This window comes from Rhinatrema bivittatum, chromosome 5 (assembly GCF_901001135.1).
Source record: "Rhinatrema bivittatum chromosome 5, aRhiBiv1.1, whole genome shotgun sequence".
NCBI classification, from domain to species: Eukaryota; Metazoa; Chordata; class Amphibia; order Gymnophiona; family Rhinatrematidae; genus Rhinatrema; species Rhinatrema bivittatum.
The window spans coordinates 100,352,017-100,376,402 of NC_042619.1; the positions used below are offsets into that span (position 1 = coordinate 100,352,017).

The window sequence follows — 24,386 nt, forward strand, 5'->3', positions numbered from 1 at the left end:
TTATGAAAAGGCCAAGTATGCACACCGATTTACTCCCCCCCCCCATCCTAAAAACACCCATAGGAATACCCCTTTATAACTCAGCTAATAGTATGCACATTCAAGTAAATTTTAAATTGGCTACGTGCGTAAATTTCGGGGTTTACGTGCATGGCTGGACCTTGCGTGCACCACATACATTTTACAACTTAAACCCCGGTGTGCGCCGAAATGCTGGGCCTCTCCAAAGGGGCGGGAGGGTGGGCCAGGACAGCGCCATTTGACGCTGTCCTGGGTAAGCGCTCTGTGGCAGCCGGCTGGCGCGTGAAGATTACTTCTGCTCCAGAGGTGCAGTAAGTACTAAATTAAACAATTGGAGGATAGTTAGGTTAGGTTTAGGGGGAAGGGAGGAGAGGGGAAGAAGGAGGAAGATTAGGTAGGGGGTAGGGAAGTTCCCTTCCAGTCCTCCTTGCGCACGGGCATCGGATTTTATAACGTGCACGCCGGCGCGCACATGTTATAAATTTGGCGCATCCATGTGGTGTGCCAGGAACCGCGCACGCATGCTGCTTTTAAAATCGACCCCATTGTATGTAGTACATGTACTTTTAGCCAATCTGAGGGCAGTTTTTTTTTTATTTTAATTTTTATTAAAGAATATGCAAACAACAAGAGATTACAACATCTTTACAGTAAACAGAATATCCCACACATACCATGACTAAGAGGAGGGCAGTTTTAAATCAAGCCAGTTTACTCAGATAAGTGGCTTTGAGAATTGTCCTCAAAGCAGATGTAACCGTAGGACTCCTCTTTGATTCTTGAATCTCAAATCAAGTCTGTGGCTGGTAAAAGCTTTTGAGACCATGACTGGTGAGGCAATTGTGCCCATTTTTTTTTTTATGTGAAAGTTCCCGAATCCCGTGCTGTATGCATTTTCCGTCTTGCAGATCAACTACTGCAATATTCTGTATGTAGGTTTGCTTAGTAGGGTTAGGTTTGCCAACTTTTCCAGACCTTGACTGGACACTTAAGGACTGAAAGCGGTGTTTATTCCCTCCCCCTCGTTTGCATAAATTTGTATATATTTGGAGTTTTGTAATATGCATCGAGTATGGACTTCACCCTCAGAAATTCATGAGTAAACTGAATTACCATTATAATAGAGTAAATTCCCATATCAAAACAGGACTAACTGCCAGCATTCAAACATTAACAACCCTACCTATGAAAAAGCAATACTGCATCCATGCCCTAAGACAGAAATACACCTCCTGTATGGAAAACAGACAAATGGCCGAGACAGAAAAAAGTGCGGGAGAGCCGGCAAGCACCCGCTCTCCCGACGCATGTACAGGCCACTCTCCTGTGTGCGCGATTTAGTATCAGCCCGCATGCAAATGAGGGCCCGCGGTAAAAAGAGGCGCTAGGGACACTAGCGCGTCCCTAGTGCCTCCTTTTTGAAAGGAGCGGTGGCTGTCAGCGGGTTTGACAGCCGATGCCCATTTTTTCCGGCGTCGTTCTCGAGCCCTCTGACAGCCACGGGTTCGGAAAACGGATGCCGGCATAATTGATCATCTGTCTTCTGGGCCGCGGGCTGATTTTTAAATTTTTTTTAACTTTTGGGGCCTCCTACTTAATATCGCTAGGATATTAAGTCGGAGGGTGTACAGAAAAGCAGATTTTTCTGCTTCTCTGTACACTTCCCCGGTGCCGGCCAAAATTAACGCCTGCCTTTGGCGTCTTGGCTGCACATTTTACTTTCTGAATCGTGCAGGAATAACTAATAGGCTCATCAACATGCATTTGCATGTTGCGGGTGCTAATAGTTTCAGGGGGGGGGGGTTTGGCCACGCGTTTTCGACACGCTATTACCCCTTACTGTGTAAGGGGTAAAAATAGCGTGTCAAAAACGCGCGGCCAAACACGGGCTAACAGTGCGCTCCACCGGAGCGCACTGTACTGTTTCGGCCTGTTAGTCAGGCAACTACACCAAGTCAGACAACTACAGCCCTACCCCAGAAAAGCAATTTAAAAAGGAAATAAATTAAACTAGAAGAATACCTCATCTTCATCACACATGCACAACACACAGACCCTCACTAGATACAAAGAGACCATGAAATATAAATAGAAATTCTACTCACAAAAACTGAACTGGAAACCACAAGCTGAACTCTGTATGCAGTGCAACAGTGGAAAAATAGAAACATCAACATTCCTCATATAGCATCAAACCATAAAATCAAGAAATATTAAATCAATCATAATATTAAAATCATACTAATAAATAGATTATTTCAAAACAACTGACAAATAGAAAATTCAGTAATTAAAAACTCATTTTTTTAAAAAATCCTAAACACCAATAACATACTTCAAAACAGCAGACATTGCTAAAGGGTGTGTGCATATTGTGTGTGTTCATTCAGATGCGGGGGTGTTTCTGGAATAATTGGGGTGGTATAATGTTTCCCTTTGGCAGAAAGAGGGGGTAAAATAAATTCTGGGAAGAAGATGTAGAAGAGGAGACCAGAGGGATGCTGGCCAGAGAGGGGTGAACAGAGGGTAGCCAGAGCTGTTGGAAGATGCATACAACTGTCCAGGGTGCACAGGGTCTGAGGAGGGAGGGTACCAATGTGCCTGTCAAGGGCCTTGGCACCAGGACCCCTGAAATCCTATGTGGCCACAGGCTCTGGCCCACTTATGTCATCCAAAGCCTTGCCCCAGCCCCACGCCCACTCTCCAATGCCAGCCAAACCCTCGCGACTCCTCAGGGCACCATCCCAAAAACTGAAATGGGAAGATTCTGTGGAGGCGAGAGAAGCATGGGATGCAGCAGATCTAGGGTGGCCAACTGCCCTCAGGTTGACCAAACAGGCTGATCCATTTCTGGTTTTGTCCCATTGCATGCAAGACTTTCTAGTTATGATTGTGTCATTGATTTCCCTAAGAAGTACAAATTTATCCATGCAGTGGGGCAAAACCAAGACTGAATCAGCCTGTTGGCAACACTAAGTCTGTAGATCCTGTAAAAATATTACACCCCCTCCCTCCAAAAAAATAAAATAATAGCAGCAACCACAGCCTGCAGGGCAACATTTTACTCACTGGGAAGAGGATGGAACTGGAGAGGACAACAGCGGCAGGCTGAGGCAAGGGAAGGCGATACAGAACTGTGCCTCAGGCGCTAGCACACAGCGGAGTGGCAGGCAGAGCAGCAGCAACCACTGTCAGTGGCCAGGGATGGTCTCTTATTCTGGGAAGACCTGGAGGACTCTGGCCGCTGGCTGCAGCGCGCCACCCGTCAGTCAGGGCAGGCAATGAAGAAGTTCTGCAGGACCTGCCGCATCTCTCAGTCGTCATCAGCAGTGGACAGAGACCATCGCGGGCTGCAGCAGCCCTGCCTGAGCCACAGCAAAAGATGAGTCAGGAGCGGAGGACTGGATTGGAGGAAAAGGGACACTGCAGGAGCCAGAGCGCAGACCAGAGATAACTGCAGTAGAGTAGGCACGAGAAGCACATGGTCAGGGCAGGCAAAGCATGCTTCTTTATTTTCAATTCTGCAGCTGTGTCGCCAGGCCCTGTTCAAGCCAGCTGACTGGCGCTACGCCTCCCCCTCGACAGCACAAGGCTAGCTTGACTGGGCTTTACAGTATCCGGTTATCTTTGTAACCGGACACTGTCAGCAAGCTTTAAAATTGGGCTGTGCAGTTCAAAACCGGTCAGTTGTCCACCCTAAGTAGGGTCATTCTCAGGTTGCACACCATTATGTCAAGAATTGGGGCAGGGTGTTCAAGGAGCAAACTCTAACATCTTTGCTTCACAAACTTCACTGGTTGTCCATTCTGGCAAGACCTATATTTAAAGACTTTTTCCTGGCCTTTTGAGTTCTATGAGGGACATGTCTATCCAACTCAAGGGATAGATGAGTCAATATTGGCTAGGTAGGGAGCTTCGGTCTTGTCAGGATTGGCTCTTGTCCATTCCCACTTTACATGAAATGCATCAGACTCGCCTGAGACCGAGGGCCTCTTCTGTTGTGATTCTGGAGTTTTGGAATAGCTAACTGCAGGAAAAAGGTAGAAACTTGACTTCCTCACTGAAATGTGGGAATAGTTTGTCCGTTGTGGCGATGTGACTGGACCATGCGGAGGTGGGCTGTGATTTGGCTATCTTAATTATGGTGGATTTGTATAATTGTGTCCAATCAGTATCAAGTGGTTTGTTTGTCTTTTGTGATTTTGCTCATTATGCAGTTTTATTATATGCATTGTTATATTGTTTCTATTATTTGTAAACTGCCTTGTGAAATGCTTCGATTAGGAAGGTGCATAAACATATCTGTAATAAATACATTTATAGGAAATAAATGAGTGAGAAATATGAAATTATGCCAGATAAAAACACAACATTTACGTGACCAGCAAACACGCAGGCCAAGATCAGCTCAGCCTGACAAGCTCCTATATATCAAGGGGTAATATTAATGTAGTTGTTGGCAGAGAAGGACCATTTGATTCACACATTTTGCCCAGTTGTCCTTACCTGCTCACCACAGAACCTATTTGATCTTCAGTCATCTCCTTCCTTTGCCCTTATCACTGCTGCATTTTTTTTTAAAGTTTGATGTTTGAGACACATTTTCAAAAAAAATGACCATGTAACCTTGTTAATGCAACTTCAAAGTCGTTCATGCAAATTCTGCAAAATTTTATGCAGTTTTGAGGGGTGGTGGAAAACAGAGTTCACTTAGTCAAGACCTAGCTTGGGGAAAAAAACAAGTAGGTATGAGCTGAACTGCGGATACATTTGCTGCAGATGTAAGGAGGGTATTTTTTAAAATTCAGACTGTTTCCTTCAATCAAATCCCTATAAAGAAATGGTAATGGTGAAACATAATGAGTTTTTAACCAGTCTCCGGATTAAGGCATTTATCAGCTTGAGTTAATCTGAACAAAAATGGTTTCTACCCTTGGAGTGCTCTTCTGCCAGGCCATAGACTATTAGTACAGTCAGGCAGAGACGAATGTAAGCATTTATTTATTTTCACAGTTTTTATCATTTGATCATTAAACACCATGACGTATGAGAACGTATCTGCTAGCTTCCTACCAGCATTCAGTAATTCTAAAAACAATGGAGTTGGGTTGCACATCATATGCCAAGTGAAACAACTATATCAAGTGCCATTGCCACAGAAGATGTGTTGCTGAAGAATGGAAGGGGACCATTTTTAAATAGCTCACATAGTTGCAAAGCACACCGGAGCTTTCAGCACATGTACTCTATGCTAATTTTCAAAGAGAAACTACTGGTGAAGTTTCTCTTTGAACGTTAGCATAGAGTATGCGTGTTAAGTGCGCTTGCAGCAGGGCCGGGTTTAGGCATAGGCAACATAGGCATGTGCCTAGAGTGCCAAATTCTGAAGGCACCCTAAAAAGCTGGGGCCTCCCTAGGGGAGAAATCCCACCCCTGATCCTCTGCCTAGGGGTGCCGTAATCATAAATCCTGCCCTGACCTGCATGCTTTGCATCTGCTATTTTATATAGGTGGCAGGGTAAGATAGCACACATGCTTTTGAGAATGTCACACGTGTGTCTCTGTTACTTTCATCCCTTGACCTAAATATGCCCCAAGAATGCCTCTTCATAATCCAGCTAAAAGTACTGTGCTGTGGAAGCCTGCTGGGCTTCTCCTCTCTCACAGGCATACACACTCTTTCTTTGACTGAGGATCCAAGGAATATATTGAACATGTAGTCACTTCTGTTGTAGAAGTCTGATAGCCAACATTGCACCTAGTAGTGATCAGTGTAGGGGGAGGTGTGAAAAAAAGTGATTTTTAAGCAAGGTGTTTATGGTCTTACTGTGTTTTCTTTTCCTGTAGGTAATAAGCTCAATGAGCTCACTGTCCGACTATTGCCTGCCTTCCATACTGCGCACTTTGTTTGACTGGTATAAACGGCAAAATGGAATAGAAGATGAATCCCATGAATACAGACCAAGAACAAGCACTAAATCCAAATGGTATGTGTTTGTTAAATAAAAAAGCAACCAAGAATTGTTAGACCATAGAGAAGTGCAAGGCTTGTGTAATGCAAGCAATAACATATTCCATAGTATCTATACAACTGCTTGTGGCATGCTGCGTTGTAGTAGCCATTGTTTGCTTCTGGTAGCTGAGAAGTTCCTGGTACTAGTTTTGTGCACACGGTGCAATTTCTATTATAAAATGTTTTGACAATGGTCACGGTCCTTGATAGACTGGGTAGGGTTAGTTGGTCCTTGTCTTTCTCTGCCCTCATCTATTATGGAGCTCAATGAGTCAAAATGATATCTTGCCGCTAAATCACAAGATATCTCAATAACTGGTTAATTTATCGAGTCATACCAGCCCAGAACTATGTAATACATGTTCAGCCTCATTAAAATATGCATTATCCTCATTACTCCTTTTCAGACATGCCAAGTCGCTCTAATGTCCCTATAAATTAGAAACAAGAAGTTCCATGCAGAACCAATGGAGCCTACTTTCTGTGACATGGCATCTGTACGTATATGTGGATCCCAAAAAAATTATCCATTTCAGGATTCTCTTGGATCCCCTGACATATCCTGAAAGTTTAGTGTGACTAGGACTCAAACATAAACATGCACACACACACACACGCACGCACACGCACACAGTTGCCTAAGCCTACTTTTCTTACTTCAGAGAGTTGGCTAAAAAAGAGCAGAGGGAATCGCAGGGAGCATGCTCAACATAAGATTAAGGAAGCAGAACCAATAAAAATGTTGGGCATTGATGATGTCTTTATTAAGTTAATAAATGTTTAAAGATGCAAGCTTTTGGGACTTGTAAGATGCCTTTGCCTTAGAAAGCAAATTACAGAAGTCTTGAAAGCTTCTTTAAATGATGTTTGTACTCCATCTACTATGAAGCACAGTAAGTCAAAATGATGTCTTGCTGCTGAGTAATAAGATATCTCAGCAGCTAGTTAGTTTTTTCTGATCATTTGCTGGGTGTATTTTTTGGTACAGAGCCAGAGGCTGACTGTTGTGATAAGACCTATATACAACCTGTGTCATCCTGCTGTAAGTCATAAAAGACTGTATGGTGATTGTAAACTAATTGAAAATAAATGAGCCTTAATATAATTGTTTCATCCTTGCATTACTATATAAGAAAACCCACTGGATAGTGTCTCATCCATTTTTTCAATGAAAGCTATACTGTGTCCCTGAGAGATTGTGAATATTGCAATAATGTGATGGTGATGACTGAGCAAAATCTTGTGGGCTGACTCCAGCTTTTTCTTATGCAATTTCAACTTTTATTAATATAAACAGCGATAACTGCCTACCTTTGCAGTATACTCGCAATATAACTTCTCAGAGGGGGTCAGAAGCTCCTATGCTGGTGATGTGGGGACCCCCTGATCTCAGCTTGGCTCTGCCTCTTAACCTGCCCAGCAGGGTCCTGTCCATAGAGCTCTCTCCCTCTTTGGGATCTAAGGTAGACCAGACATCTAGCCTGGACCTGCATAGGTTAAGGAGTGGTAGTAAGGCCACTCCTTCACATTCTCTCCCCTCAGCTTGGACCCATTTATCCGAGCATTTTCAGTCCCCCTGGAACCGATCCAGGGAAGTGTCTCAAATCCCCACTCCCCTTCATCTGGCCTCCTGCCAGCTTGGCTTGGGGTCAGGGACCTAGGGTCAAGGTCACCCCCACACATTAGGGTTACCCCAGATATCACTATCATCGCCATCCATTGTGGCCTTTGCCCAGTGTCCACCCATAGTCCTTTATCTGAGCCCATCTGGAGCTCTGGGCTCCCATTATCCTCCAGCAGGACTCTCATGAACTCTCTTGGGTGCTGCTGTTGGAGTTTCTCTTCCATTCGTCTCACAGCTTTTCTATGTAGACTCTATGCCACCTCCTTCTGGCTAAGATTTTTCGGCATTTGTTTCTCCAACCGTCCCTGATTGTTCTCCACATTTATCAACTCTGCTTTTCTTTCTTTCCCAGAGCTCTTAGCTCCAAATTCTCTTTCTAAACCTGGAGCTCTTTTGCAAAAGTATCTTGAAACTGACTTTCAGTAAACATATTATTCTCAAGACTAGCAAGCTTCTTAATCCTACTCTTGTAGTACTCTGGCTACCTCAGTTGTCTGGCTTCTTTGAGAAATTTTTCCCATTTCCACTTTCTTTAATGGCATCTCCGTTGTTCAAGTTTCTCTTTCAGTGTCCAAATATCCAAGTTCCCTTCCGAATTGGCTTCCAGTAAAGGTCAAGTTTTACCAATTTTCTTTCAGCTGCTTTCATCTGAGTTGTAAAATGGTCATAACTCCCATTTGTTCCTTGCATTGCCTCCGGTTTCTTTATCTTAATTCCCAGCCACTTGAAGTCTGCTCAAAACATCTTTCATTTCTATTAGGTGCTGTTCTTCTGCACTTTCCAACTTGGACCTTAGGGCTTCCAAAGTTTTCTCTCTTCCTTCCATGGTGTCTACAAGCGTACTCTCCAGAGCATCAATCTCTTTTGCAAGAGCGGATCTCTCAGCATCTTGGCTGATTTTTAAACTTCCCATTACATTTTGTTGTTCTGACTTCAGCTTTAACTTCCAAAGTTCTATCACTTCTGTATTCTAATTTTTTGGCATACTCAAGCTTATTTTTTTACAGATTCCTTCTCTCTGGAAATCTTTTCCACTCTGATTTAAAGGGCATTAATTTCCTTTTGATGAGACTCTGTAGGGGTTTTTATACTTTCTTGCCTTCTGATGATCTCATTTTGATGCTTCTTGTTCTGTGCCTTGGTGGCAGCATGCAGAGCTTCAGTCTTTCCCTGATCACACTCATATCTGGCCTGTGCCACCTGTTCCTGCAGTACCTGCATGGTGCATCTCAGAACTGCTACTTTATCCCTATGCTTTTGCACACTTGTGTACTCTGTGCTGATCTGGTGCTGTAAGTCTGCTAACGGCTCTGCAAGTATTGCATGTGCTTCGGTCAGCTGTGCACACTCCTGCCGGACTGCCTCTTCTCTCTCTTGGACACTGTTCTTACTGAGCGTTTCCTTCTGCTCATGGGCTTGATGCTCAGCAGTGGCAACCTCCAGTTCCCGTGTTTTGGCTTGCTCCTGTCCATGGCTCCGTCAGAGTTTCCCCAGCTGCCTCTGCAGCTGTACCATGTTATTTTGCATGGCAACAGTTTCCTTTGCATGTAGCTCTGGTGGGATATAGGTTACCTGCAGGTGGTCTGTACTTTGTAAGATCTGCTCCTTTTCCAGCTGGCTGTTCTGCTTTCTGGTTGCATCTGCCAACTGTTCCTCCCGGCCAGCGACTGTGACTTCATAGGATTTCTTAGCTCAGGGTGTTGCCACAGTGGCACCTGCTGAGTTTGCAGTGCAGCCGCCAGCTCCTGCCTCAGCTGCCAGAGAGCTCCAGACCTAGGAGGCCATTATGGAGATCTGGTCCTTGAGTTCTGCATGGTCCTCTCTGGCCCACTGCAGCTTTTTTGATTCTAATGCCACCACTTTCAGGTCCTTCCTGAGGATCTCCTCTTGCTTCTCTGCTTGGTGGCACGTCTGTTTCTCTGCTTTCAGTTCCTTCTGCAAACCCACCACTTGAGTTTGTAATTCTTGCACTACTTTGAGAGCCTCTTGTTTCTGTACAGACTCTTCCTCTGTTCTGGCTATCTCAGCCTGAGTGCCTCCTGCTTAAAGGACAGCTGTAAAATATACTTTTGCATCTGTGTTTCTATTAACTGCCTTTCGTCTTGCAACTTTAAATTCTGGTCCTCGAGGAACAGAGTTCGCTCTTCCACCTTCAGGAGCTGGACTGAATTGCCCTTTACTTCCTGTTCTAGTGCCAATTGCACTTGGCTAAATTCTTGTTCAACCAGCTCTCTGTGTCTCTGCTGGGTATCCACAAGGAGTGGGAGTTTCTCATATCTTATTGCCCAGACATTCAAGGCTCCCTCATTGGCCTTCTTCTGCTACCACCTGTGTCCACTTTACCTGGTCCTGGTGGTACCTGTAAACATCCAACTTCACCCCGAATTGCCTCCATGCTGCTCTGTTGGCAGCACTGAACTATTATTGATGTGGTATCTCTTCTTTTTACCACCATCTTCAAGCTGTTGGCTGGCATCTGTACCAGTATAGGCTTCCAGCTCTCTTACATAACTGGGGACCTTAGAAACTTGAGCAGGTTCTAACCAAGAGAGACCTGGAGCGGCCTGAATGTGCTGTTGCTTCTCCTTCAGATCCTGTTGCCCTTCTGTTATACCAGAAACCTTCCTCATGGCTTTTCCTAATGTCTCTGCGCCTTTGTCATCTGTGGTACCTCTGCCTGGCAGCTTGCTGCATCTCTCTCAGGTCTCTCTGCCATGCCCCTCTCTGGTTCCTCCATGCTGCCTCCCATAGGCCAATTGGTGCTTCATTCAGGAGGCCATTCTGTGCTGCCCCTTTCTGGGCAGTCTGTGTTGCCTTCTCCAGGCAGGCTATGAAGCTCCATCATGAGCTTTCTGCTGTCTCTAACTCAGTCACTGCACATTCCTGTACTTGGTATTCAAGCTGTTCTTGCAACTCAGGCTCTGTTTTGGCTTCTGCTCTTTTTCTGTTTTCAGCTCTTTCTGAAATGGAGTCCCTTTGAAGTGTGGAGCTGCAATCAGGTGTCTCAGTCAGCTGCTGCGCAGTCTCTGCTTCCATCTTTAGCTCTGCCAGGCAGACAGCAACCTGTGCTCAGTGTGCTTCCCGCACCAACTAGTTCCTCATGGCACTCTCTTGTCCCATTACATGCTTCTCTGTGGGCTCTTGCTAGTCAGGATCTGGTCTGATGTCAGCTGCCTTGCTGCTTTCAGCTTCTTCCGAAGCAGTGTTCCTTTTAAGAGTAGAGTAGACAGCTGACTTGGGTAGCTGTGGCACTTTCTCTGCTTCTAGCTGAACCGAGTCCAGTCCTGGTTTTGCTTTAGTCAGACTGGCAGTTAAAGATGCCCAGTCTGCTTCCTGTTTTTGTTTTTTTTTCAGGTGTTTGTCCAGAGACTTGGGGCTTTCAAGGCACTTTCCCACAGCTGCTTCTGCCCTTCTAGGAAGCTCTGAACCAATGCTTGCATATTCACTCCGGTCATGCTTTCCCTTCTCTGTTAATAGTCACAGCTTGTTGCTCGAGGGTTACACCCTGTGCACACACTAGCAGTTTCCCTTTCTGACAGGATTACTGCCCTGTCAATTCCATAGCTTCTCTGTACCACTCTTTTTCTCTTTCTTTTTTCTTCTGTATAAGGTAAAAAAGAAAAAGAATCCTCCTGCTTTTCCAGCAGTAACTTAACTGAGTATGAACCCTAACTTCAGGCAGAGTTTGTATCCTTTGCCTGCTGTAAACCTAAACCTGACTTCCCTCCTGGCTCCACTCTCTGCTTTAAAGGCAATTTCCCCCTTTTTTTTCTTCTTGTGTGCGCTTCTTTGAGCCAGCAAGCTTTAAAGTTTCGGTGCTCAGCAGCCCTAGCAGCCCTTTTCTTTTGTCCTAGCCCCCTTCTTTAGCCATTGTTACACAAACTCCTTTATTTTTCTTTTCTGCTTTACTTCTGAGTGCTCCCTGAGCCTCACAGTTTTTTCACTGCTTTATGTCTGTGCTCTTGTGCACACTTCTAAGAGCACTGCTTTGCTTGCCAACTTCTTGCCAGGCCACATCCAACAAACATTTCTTCAGTCTTCCCTGGAGACTTGGTCTTCCTCTGTGTCTTGTATAGAGAAAAATCCCCAAACTGACACCATCGGTGAGGATGACTGAGGGAAATCTTGTGGGCTGGAGCAGGAACCATGCCGACTCCAGCCTTTTCTTACGCAATTTCAACTTTTGTTAACATAATCGGCAAATAATACCAGCAGTGTCTGGCACCTTTGCAGTATATATGCAGCATAACTTCTCAGAAGGGGTCAGGAACTCCTACTCTTGGAGACGTGTGGGGGCCTCTTGATCCCAGCTGGGCTCTGCCTTTTAACCTGTGCCGCAGGATCCTGCCCGCAAAGCTCTCTCCCTCTATGGGATTTAAGGTGGACCAGGCTAAGGAGGGGTAGTAAGGCCCCTCCTTCACACATGTCATGAGAATTCCAGAAGCCCTTGACTTCGTACCACCAAGACACGTTATTGTCTTGTGCTTCAGTCCGGATTATAATTGTAAAATGATTTTTTGGAAGTTACCGTACAGTCCAGTTGCCTGTCCATGACATAGCTGGCTGCATGCATCAGAGATTTTGTGAATGTAAATTGTAATAGATCTGTTTTAATAAAAGATACCATTAAAAAGTCAAGCAGTGCTCCTAAGGTTGTTATAACTTATGTAAAAATAACAATTTCATTAGGAAAGAAGTATTTTTTGGGGGGGAGAAGGGGGGCTATCAGTGGTAAGTGCTGTGCACTTCCGTGAGGAAGGTCTTCATCTTCAGTTCGATCCCCAGATCCAGTCTTCTCCACCCTGGGCTGGCTGGGGTTGCTGCGAGGGCAGCAGTCACAGCCCTGGGAGGGAATGAATTGCCATTAATAAAGGTGACCCTTGGTGGCCAAAATTAGAGCCATGGTTCTGGAAGGAGCCCTGGTGCATTGCTCCTAGCCAGACTGGGAACCATGGAAGAGTCTGTTAAAAACAGGGCTAAAATCCCCAGGTAGTTGTGAGTGAAGCCTCATGGAGCCAGGATTCCAGTAGTGATTGCTTCCTATTTATGTATTTATTGATTTGCCTGGCTTTTCATCCTACTCCGTTGGGCTTCCAGCTCAGTTACAGCTGGCCTCTACTGAGCTGTGACACCCCTAAGCCTTCATTCAGAACTATTAGAAGTTTTTTTTTTTCCATTTTATAATTCCCTCATCCACCTGTGTAGCACAGCCAGGGGGTCACAGACCCCAGTTCCTTCCAGAATCCCTATGCTTCGGTACCCAGAATTTAGCCACTGAGTATTGGCGCGTCACGGTGGCTGATACGCCCTCCCTCAAAGGGCTGTGAACAGAGCCTCCTCGGTATCCCCAGTCTCAGCTGAGCCACGGAGCAGAGGTCGTGCTCGAGAATCAAAGCCAGGTCTCCAACCCTGAGCCACTGGGAAGACGTCTTTCTGGGACTAGTGACAATGATGAACTTTTCCTGGAACAATGTTATAAACGTTTCGTCATATATATTTTTTTTTTTAAGTCAGTAATTCACTCCTTTTAACAAGAAAACTACAGTTGCATTATCTCCTGTTTAAATCTCAGTTGTTTCCTGAAGTTGCGAAAGATTTCCTATCGCTCTAAGTGCAGGAACCTTTCTATTTAGATTATGCTGTAATTTTCTCAAATGACATTATATCATTTAGTCATGAATCAAATAAGATGAGCCAGCTCAATACGGCATCTTTTTCTAAGCTGCATTAGCCAGCTATGTTAAAATAATCTCACTAAGGTTACAAATATCAGCCTATTAATGGCTCTGCTAATCCATAGAGATAAGATCAGCTTTAACTGAAAGTTGAAAACACGGAAACTGAGATAAACCTGCCAGGCCCATCCAATCTGCCATTTTTTCCCACCTATTACAATACCTCAGTAAGTTGCAGCCCGTATGGTGAAAGCACAGCATGTGTGATGCTCATCTTTTCCCATATTACATTTTTGTAATCACAGATTTATTACCTGATTCTATAAGATTTTTCCATTCAGTGTGCGTAAATGCAAATCATTTGATAAATTCTGCTGTTAGTGTTAAATATCAGGAAAGGAATACAAAGTCTGCCTTTGTTTATATTCATTCTGAAGCTCACCAAAGCTGGAGTTTTAAGTCTGTGAACAATATTTAAAATGAGACAAAAAATTGTTAGCCAAAGGAAGTGACTGCACAGGCATTGTTTTTATCGAGTTTTATGTTTTCTAGGACTTTAATTTGAAAGCTTGCCACTCACTAAGGGGTGGTGAAGTAAGGATATGCCAGGTGTCATCCATCATTAGATTTAAAGCAGTTTACTCTGCTCCATTTCTTCTCAACATGCCTTGGACTTTCACTGCTTTCTCCATGGATGCAACAAATTCCCTGTCATTCTGTATGCTTGTGTCCTTCTAGTGATGATCTAGGTTTGTACTGTCATTAGGGCTGAAGTGTGCTGACAAGCTTGTGATAGTTTTGTGATGTGGAAAAACCACCTAGAGTCTTGACTTGGAGGTGCCAACAGTAGATAACAGAGTGGAGAGGGAGAAAAGATATATTAAATACCTTCCCTTATTTTTGAAGGAGAAAGTTGTGATGCCTGTCCTTTTAAGGCTATATTTATTATATTTCACTCATTCATTTATTCATTCCCAGCAGATTCCTCCTCTCCTCAACTGAAACTGGCTTTTAATGGGGCTACTTGATAGATACAAAAACAAGGCAAAACTGACTAACAGTTTAGGATGGAAACATCTCACTCCATTAGATAGATTAATACAGGGGTGAGCAAACTTACCCCTTCCACCCCTTCCACATATACGCATACACACCACATATACTGCATATATAGATAGAGAGCTATAGATATATATATACACACACAGACACAAAGGTTATCTAGCCTGGATCCCTGGCCTGATGTCAGTTCCTCACCAACCAATCAGTTCTTGAACTGGTTGCCAAGCAACCATGCAACCACATTGCCAGTCAGCAGCTCAGATTGCTTTTCTTTTAGATGCTTAAAGGTATGAATGCATACGCCCACACACATACATGCATACCACACCCAGACACAGACAGACAGGCACCCCATATCTGGACAGAGACAGAGAGAAATATACACAGAGAAACAGGCACAACACATTCAGCGAGCCATAGACACCAACCATCCAGACACACACCTGCAGCCAGACAGAAAGACATAGACACCCCATGCCCAGACAGACCCAGACCCAGAGAGACAGTCCCCATACCCACACAGAGGTAGTACTTTGGACGCTAAGGCGAGGGACAAGGGGGTAAGGGGAAGTGGATGTCATCTTCCATATGGAGATTAGTATACGCATTTACCCAAACTAGACAAACTGCTGCTGGGCAGATGGCATGGGACATATTTGTCTTCCTCTGCCATCATTTACTATGTTACGGCGTTAACATGGACATAAGAGATACATTTTGTTAGAGATGTGCAAAGCTCGAACCTTTCAGTTCAGGCTTCGTTTTTGGCCTGCCGCAGGAAATTTCGTATTTCCCGCGGTTCGGGCCTTTGTAATTCGGGGGATCCGAATTTCGGGTTAGTGCTCGCTAACATTTTAACATTAGCGTGCTCTAACGGGAGTTAGGGCATGCTAACTCCCCGTTAGCACGCATTAACCTGAAAACCAAATTTTCCCAAAAATTTGGTTCGGTTTTCGGGTTCCCCGAACCAAGACGAATTAGGCAGTTTCGTTGAAATTGCCTAATTCATCCTAAACGATTGCACATCCCTACATTTCATTTCATTTGTACACGTGTATGCCATGCTCCTCCAGCAGGGACCCAGAGCAGCTCACGATAAATATCAAAAATAGAATACAAATTCATGAAATGTAAAATACAGTTAAAACTCCTAATCAATACTTACCCTTCCTTCACTGGAAACGTAAACTGTGAGTAATTTTCTTTTGCGCTGGATCACTGGGAGCAGGTAAGTTCAGACCCCGCTCCTGGCAGGGATTTTGTTGTTTTCGGGGGAGTTGAGGCGTGCCAGGTGCTACGCTGCAACTTCAGACTGCAGGATGGGGTGGTGGCAGGGTCTGGTATCTGCACCTGAAGATAATATTCATAGAACCAGGGGAGGCAACCACGCACCCCGGAACATTTTTTTTTTATTTGAGAGAATTAGGGGGTGGGAGTGCATAGTCTGACAGGGCCATGTATGGTGTTTTGTTGGGGGATAGAGAGTAATGGGCCCTAGGCCCTGTACTTCTCTTTTTTCCTAACAGCATTGCTCAAGCAGATCTCTTTTGAAGATATCCAGTTAAGTAGGAAGTTATCAGGCCACACAAGGTCGGATAACTAAAAAAAATCTAATAGGCTGTATTCAGACATAGCTGGTTAGATTTTTCAGTTATCTAGCTACATGGAGCCAGATTTCTACATGTAGCCAGATTTCTTTAGACAAGTATAATCATTGGGACATTTATCCTGCTGAATATACAGGACAAGTTATCTAGCTATCTCTAGCCAGATTGTCCTGAAAAGAGTGGCATGAAAGTGAGTGATGAACCTATGAGGCCTACGCTGGCAGCCAGCAAATGTTCCCTGTAACAGGACACTCTGGAGCTTCACTTATACCAGCTGCCTCCCCGTAGGTTGAGCCCTTAGGCTCTGGCGGCCAGCAGGACTTAGGCAGGTCCCTAGGGCGGTGAAGAGAACAAGAGTCTAGGGGCATGTGGGGGCCAGGACAAGCCGAAGACTGATGGAGTCGGAGACAGGCTAAGGTCGGGGCAGGCAGCAGGCAATTGTGGTCAGGTCCAGGTGGCAGGCATTCATGGTTTGGTCCAAGCAAGAAACATAGAAATGATGGCAGAAGAAGACAAAATGGCCCATCCAGTCTGCCCAGCAAGCTTTCACACTTTTTTCCTCATACTTATCTGTTACTCTTGGCCTTTAGTAACCTTTTGGTTCTATTTCCCTTCCACCCCCACCATTAATGTAACCTTTTAGTTCTATTTCCCTTCCACCCCCGCCATTAATGTAGAGAGCAGTGCTGGAACCGCTTCTAAGTGAAGTATCTAGCTTAATTGGTTAGGGGTGGCAGACAATCGTGGTCAGGTCCAGGCAAGAGGTTAAGATCTGGAGAGTCAGGCCACGGGTAGACGAAGACACATAGAGGACACTGGACAAGTCAGGCAGGACGAGGCATTGCTGGTCAAGAAAGACTGGACGTGGTAAGGCTGGACAAGAGAGGCTGGATGAGACAAGGCAGGATGAAGAAAGCTGGACAAAACTAAGCTGGATAAGATGTAGCTGGACAAGACAAGTCTGGACGAGACACGGAGACACAGGGACAGTCAGGAATCAGGAACAAGGGCAACACGCACTGCAAATGCAGGAGACCTTTGCTGAGACAATGGGCCCTTTAAGAGGTGAGCCATTGGGCATGAACACACCTAAGGAAGGTCGGTCAGAGTGGCGGCTAGCAGCATCTTGGGCCATGCTGGATGGCGTTTGGAGCAGGAGGCTGCACATTGATCACAGGATGAGTCTGGCCATGTCGGGGGTGAGTGAGGAGGCTCGTGGGACCATTCCGCAAGCAGCCGAATGTAACACAGATAACTTGTCCACTAACCAGCTTAATGAATATTACCCCATAGTGTGTTTTCAGCTGGCTGGCTGACTCTCACTCTCTAGCAAGACTGATTGAGCTTGCCTAGTTAGACCAGCTGCCCTGGCTGAGCATTGCTCTCTCCTGCTTCACTCCTACCTTTTTTCCAATCTCTCTCTCCCTCTTTCCCTCCCCTATCAGTTTCTTTACCCCTCCTCATCTTGGCAGGCTGTGTGCCTAATTGGTCTTCTCTCTCTCTCCCCCTCCCGTCCCCTATTCACCAATCTCTTTCTTCTCCATTTGTTTCTCTTTCACTCTTTCTCCCCTACATCCCACAAGTTTTTCTATCCCTCTAGAAGTTTCTTTCTTTCCCCCAACTTTCCCCACCTCCACCATTTTTTCTCTGCTGCTCCCATCCCAACTTACTGCTGCATGCTCCTCTCCATCTGTTGGCCTGGTCAGGCCCTCACTCCTCTTCAGGCCCACAGCCACATGCAATGCACCGTCAAGTGTACAGGATGCTTGATGTCCCATCATTTCCAGCTCCTCCTCTGCATGAGAGGAAACTGAAAGGGATTTGTACTGCCACGGCCTGTGCTGTCCCAAAGGCTCCGGCAGTAGTCCCTCCTTCTCAGCGCCACTAAGCAGCTGCATAGCATTATTTTTTTTTTATATGGATGATTGGCCCACAGCAGATGGTAACACCGCAGACTTGTTCACGTGCCCTCCCTTCTTCCTGTTTGCACGCCCCTGGATTAATATTTTATCTGCATAGATGGATAGTGTTATATTCAGTGTTATTATTAATGCTACATACATGAATTTCTTTAGTTTGTCTAATAGTAATTGTTAAAGATTCTAGTGCTAAATTAAACAAAAGTAGAGATAAAGGTCTACTACCTCTGTCTAGAATAAAGGTCTACTACCTCTACTACTACCTCTGTCTAGAATAAAGGATTCTGAAAGAATATTATTCACCACTAACCTTTTTTGCTCAAAATATTTTCTAAAACCTTTAAGGGATATTTTAATCTTTGAGCATAGATTTTACAATCCAGATCAATGAGATAAGCGTGTAATTTGGAGTAAACAGTAGATCTCCACCTGGCTTTTGCAATACTATAATCACAGCCTTAGCAAAGGTACCGAGAGGTTTACACTGGAAAATGACATCTTGATATAGTTGTTTGATAGAAGCTTGCCATCAAAGGTAGCATAATCCTGCCGATAAAACAGTGTTTTCTGTGCAGAAGTGGCCTTTTACAAAATGGCCCGCCCAATATGAAACTTATGCATACATGTCATGTTGATGCATAGGTTATGCAGACTGACCAGAGGTCTTCTTGGGGCAAGTTGGGGCTGGGTTTGGACTTCCATGAATACTTTGTGTGTTCCTAAATTTTCAGGAAAATATTGTGCACATCAAAATTTTCAGGAATATTTTGTGCACCTCAAGTAGCGTAAGTCTCCTTTGAAAATTGGTGTAACTTACGTGTGTATTTGAGGCACAAGTTATTCGGGATGCTTGAAAATTACCCCCTTAGTGTCTGATCAATACAAATTTCAATAATGTTCCAGAAATGGTTGGGCACTCTCATCCTTGTAAATTAACTTATCATTCTACAGCTTGATTACTCTTCTTGTTCTTTCTTGCTTTTAAATATTGTGTTACTAAGTGGCCACTTGCATTACTTTCTGAATAATACTTAGCTTCCTGTAAGTAAATTGGTTTTCCTATTTGATGGCTACAAGTGGTATATTTGTATTTCAACATCTGATGTTGCATCAATAAAATGTCTTTTCTATTGATGGGTTGGTTTTCAGTGTGCTTGTTGAAGCCTCTTTCCAAATTGTGAAGTTTCTGCTTTCTTAGCTTATTTATCCAGCGCTATAATCACTCACCTAAGAGATGCTTTAAATAATACATGAAACCTCGTGTGAAGAATTAAATGATAAATATTCCACAATTACCTTGTAAACTTGATCCAACAAGTGCAGTTCCTCCAGAAGCCTAGAGTTAATCAGATTGGAAGACTAAACCTCTCCAGTTTATCTGATCATGTTGGAATCTCTGTATTTAATCTAATACTATAGTTTTTGGGGACTTGCCAGGTTCTTATGGCCTGGATTGGCCACTGTTGGAGACAGGATGCTGGGCTTGATGGACCCTTGGTCTGACCCAGTATGGCATGTACTTATGTACTTATGTTCTTATGCCCGAACAACTGAAGGCATCTACATTTTGAATATGGAGAACTAGTCAATTCTAATATATATTTGATCAGGAAAGGAGAAAAAATGCATAATCTCTGTAGAATACACCACTCTCTATGGATCTACCTTTCCCTCACTATTAGTGATGTAATCACCTTTAGAGATTTATTGGGGGAAGTTTTAAAAAATATTTATGGATGTAAACTGCAGTTTTATGCATGTAACTGGGCCTTTTGGGAATTATCCTGGGGGTTGTACGCATAGCGGGGGAGCAGTTTCACGTGTACTGCAAAGTGGCATTCATGGTAATAAACGCAGCAGACACAACAAATGTGCAGGAACAAATTGAATGTCCACCCAAGATTTAGACAAAGGTTTTCATTTTAACCGGCAACTCCACAGTGAATAAAATAACAGTTAAAGATGCAAAGCGGGTCCCCCGACACGGACCCGTGTTTCGCCGCGAGGCTGCGTTGGGAGGGACAGGCACAATTAAGTTGTTCTAAAAAGTAAAGAAAAAAACATTTTTAGAAAGCGTGATTTGGGGGGTGGGGGTGGAACGAAAACAAAAACATGATGGCAGTGGCAACTTAAAGCAAAGCGAAAATTAATTGTTATACAATTCAATACGTAATGCAATGCCACAAAGGTCAAAAAACGGGCTTATACATTCTAATAATTAATTCCATAAAGATAGGAAAACCCCATGAAATTGGACGGCCGGCACGGGCCATCCATTACTCCTACCATGTGACAGGGGCTGGCCAATGGCACGGATACCCTGTCACATGGTAAGGGCAAAAGGCCACCGGCACCATTTTTATTAGTGGCAGCCGACGGCCCGAGAGTGGGAGATCGCTCCTGGGACTTCCACTGGACCACCAAGTACCTGTAAAATGTTTTGGGGAGGTTCGGGAGGGTGGGGGAAGCTAAGGGATCAGTTTAAAGGGTCGGGGTGGGTTTTTTGTTTATCGGCTCGGGCGCAGCCGATAAACAAAACTGTGATCGGGCCGCATGAAAAAAAATTAATGATGTGAATCGGAATCGATTCCGGTTCCGATTCACATCTCTAGAAAATGGTAGAATACAATTAAAGACCCCTTCCGATGATCTGGATTATGGTATGAAAAGTAGATCACGGTTGGCAAAAAGAGCTCTTTTGAAAGCTTTCTTTAATAATGAATGGGGAGTCAAAATAATAATGAATGGAGTCAAAAAGAAAAAAATTTTTGGTTAAAGCCAATCTAGTGAGAGCATTCCTACTGATTTTTTAGAAGCTCTCACTAGATTGGCTTTAACCAAAAATATTTTTCTTTTTGCCTCCAGTTATTATCAACAGGTTAAAAGCCCCGGAGAATGCCTGGTCCTCAGTTTCCTTGGCTATTAACTGTATCTTTATGGAATTAATTATTAGAATGTATAAGCCCGTTTTTTGACCTTTATGGCATTGTATTACGTATTGAATTGTATAACAATTAATTTTCGCTTTGCTTTAAGTTGCCGCTGCCATCATGGTTTTGTTTTCGTTCCACACCCCCCCCCCCCTCCAAATACAGAGTTGGGGCAGGGAGATTGTTTACATGCGCACTTTCAGTTTTCAGAAGCATGCGTGTACAAGCTCATGGGGACGTTTAAATGCGCGTGCCTCTGCCGCGCTAAGGTTTACGCGGTCCTGCTCGTTGTCAAAGCCAACTTACGCACAGAAGTCCACTTTGAAAATGAGGGCTTTCCTACATGTGGACCTCAGCCCTACACAGGCTGTTATATGTCGTAATGTTCACCTTCACATTTAGATTGCATAAGGTAACATAAAATCTAGTACTGGACAGAAATGGGGTAATTTTCTAGCTTGCCTATTATTATTGGTGTAAAATCTGTGGGCACTTTTTGGATGCAGACTTTTCAGTAATTACATGTACTTTGCCTTTGAAAATGAGCCCACAAAAACTGCCTGTACACATTTACACCTGCTAATGTGTGCACATAATTTTTTTGGGGGGAAAATATTTTATACAAAATTGTTTTAGTAACCAGCATACATCAAACCTTTATCCTCCCAAAATGCACTATAAAGCTGTTAACTTGCCCTAGAACAAACATTTGGCGCTATGACTTGCATTCAGAAGGCCTCTAAAAGATGTCTGCTATCCCATCTTTTCTTCTCACACCCTGCATTTTCCCCAAAAGGCCTTATTTTGTTATTTGAATTTGATTGCCTTTCCAAGCTCATGCTCAAGGTGATCTCTCCCTGTAGCCCTGCAGGCGTGGCGAATAAGGTTACGACGCAGCGTCTGTGGTCCAAGTCAGGTGACTCATGACACCGAGAACTGAGGCTGTCACCCAGGAGGATTCCAAAGCATGGGATCCAGAAATAGAAGAGGAACTGCTAATGTCTGGAGCAGAGCCAACATAGCTGCGGCCTGCAGAGCAAAGAAAAGAGGAAAGGGGTGGCTTTTCTAAACTGCTGAAGGAGATAGACAGCAGGTCTGGGCTTAAAACGTTGAACACTCACATTCTGAGGACTGGGGACTCGTCAGTCGTCCCCCCCCCCCCCCCCCCCCGGGCCTGCTTTACCCAGTGCAGAAACAGAGGCTCAGACTGCAAATGCAGTAAAAATAAAATAAAATAAAACAAAACAGCCCCCAAACAAATGAAAAAAAAAAAAAGAAAAAGCAAGGGAAATAACAGCCACCGGCTTATCCTTATCCATGGGTAAATGATATTTTACGTATGTCGTGCATGATGAAGTAGGATCAGATCTGTTATTACAGCTGTATTTCCTGTTCTCTTTTTGCAGTGATGAGCAGCAGCGAGACTATTTAATGGAAAGAAGAGATCTGGCTATCGATTTTATTTTCTCTTTAGTATTAATAGAAGTTCTAAAACAGGTATGGAAGCCTCTCGGTTATACATTCTTTGACTGTTTCATGACAGGGAAGGTGTGCAGCAGTGATCAGTGGTTTATTTAGTCTTCCTAAGTTATTTATGTCTGTTAAATAAATGCTTTCACTGATAAACTTTTCAAGAGGCTAGAGGGCGAGCTGATCTGTGTGAAGTATCTGTCTCCCTCTCTCACCTGTGAATGACCTCAAATTCCTGCAAGCCTGACTCAGCCATTCATCCTTGTGAGGTAGATAAGATGAGCACCCATGGTAGCTGGGTAATAATAATTGTCCTCTCTGTCTGCATGGCAGTTTGGATAAATGTGTCACATATAAGGGTACATTTTCCATAGGTGCCTCACAGCAAAAATGCACATTCACTTTTAAGCCTTCACAGAACAAGCTCGTTTTTCACAGACCTGCACACATTGTGTTTGAAAATTAGGTTTGTTAATGCAGCTAAAAGTACACGGGTACCTCGATGCCTTGTGTAATGATGGAGCAATGTACCAAGAGGGCAGTGGATGCCCAGAATAGCTTCCTAAGCAACCAGACCCATAGCACAACTTCTACGTGTTAGGGACAGATATACCGGCCGATGCAATATCGGCGCGCGGAAAACGAGCATTCAGTCATGAGTGCCCGCTCTCCTAACGCTCGCCGATGCATCTCTCCAGGGCGCTCGATGTTATATTTAAATGGGCTGTCGCGGTAAAAAGGAGGACTTGGGGAAAGCGTGCGCCCCTAGCGCAGTATTTTCTGCTTTTCTGTAATCTCTTTGAGCCCCTCAAGAATTAACGCTTGCCTCGGGGGGGGGGGGGGGGGGGGATAGCTAATAGCCTCATCACATGAATTTACATGCGATGAGTGCTATTAGCGACACGCTTGGTTGGACGCACATTTTGGACGCACTAACCCCCATTTTGCATTGGGGGTTATGGACGTGCTTCCAGTCGTGTGTTGAGCCGAGCGCTGCGGCCAGCGCATGGTATTCCATCGGCCTGATAGAGTGCAGTGCAGCGGTAAGGGTGTGAAGAGTTAGGTGGAACAGGTGGAAAAAATGAAGAAGGGAGCTTGGGCTGAGATGAGATATGTAAAAGTTTCTAATTGTTATTTGATAAGTTAAGTGATTTCTCACTTATTGTCTGCAATCCTCCTTGAGGTTTTTTATGATATGGTGTAATATCAAGTCTGAATGAATAAATGAAAAAGTGAATAAATATATGGGAGAGAGGCCTGATGGGTATTGGATTGGGTGTGGAAACTTGTTTATTTAACTGCCTGGAATAGTGGAGGACCAAATAGAGCGACAACTAATGCTAACATGGATAAGGGGGGAGTTTCCTACAAGCAGTCAAGCTTCTGTGGCTACCAGTGGAGATTTCAATAACTGGGCAGACTGGGCCAATTGGTCATTTTCTGCCATCAACTGTAATGTTTCTGTGTTGCATGGACCTTGCTGAAAATGAAATGTATGTACATATAGTTTTCAAATATAACTGAAGTGCCCACTGGAATGCTTCTTATGCAATCAAAAGTCCATGTGTTGTAAAAGTAGGCACAAACGTTCAGACAGGTAAACATCCACTTACCTGGATATGGCTGACAGGCAGATTAACTTACCTGCATTAAAGGCACTTAAGCCTTTGAGAATTTACCTCATAAACTATAATAATAATGTTGTTATTACCAGGCACACTATATTGGTACCATAGTTAGCTGGCACCTATATTGATAAGCAAAGGCCTTTAAGTGCTTGGTCATGATAGTATTAGCTTAACAAAATGAGCAAATGTTCCTGTCCTGTGACCCAGCTAGTTCTTGCCTTCCTCAGAAATATTGTGATAGGGATTCAGGGTAAGTGAACAAAGCTGTATTACCGCCTGATGCTAATAAAAGTCTTTTTACTGATGCAAAGCGAAGGAGTCATTATAGTCAGGAGGAATAAAACATTCAACATTTGCATCAATGCTCCAGAAATAGCTTTCAAAACGCTAGCACACAGTTTCTTGATGGAGCAGGGGAGGGGGTTGCAGAGTATGCA

General features: G+C 44.1%; 1 protein-coding gene across 1 annotated transcript in view; it reads left to right on the forward strand.

Annotated features, from left to right (window-relative positions):
* FRY (FRY microtubule binding protein) overlaps positions 1 to 24,386 on the forward strand; it is a 496,652-nt gene that overhangs the window by 142,771 nt on the left and 329,495 nt on the right. Inside the window, exons 4-5 of the mRNA XM_029602654.1 lie at positions 5,869 to 6,008; positions 22,258 to 22,348. Coding sequence (XP_029458514.1) covers positions 5,869 to 6,008; positions 22,258 to 22,348 — 231 coding nt within the window. The remainder of the gene's footprint in view (positions 1 to 5,868; positions 6,009 to 22,257; positions 22,349 to 24,386) is intronic.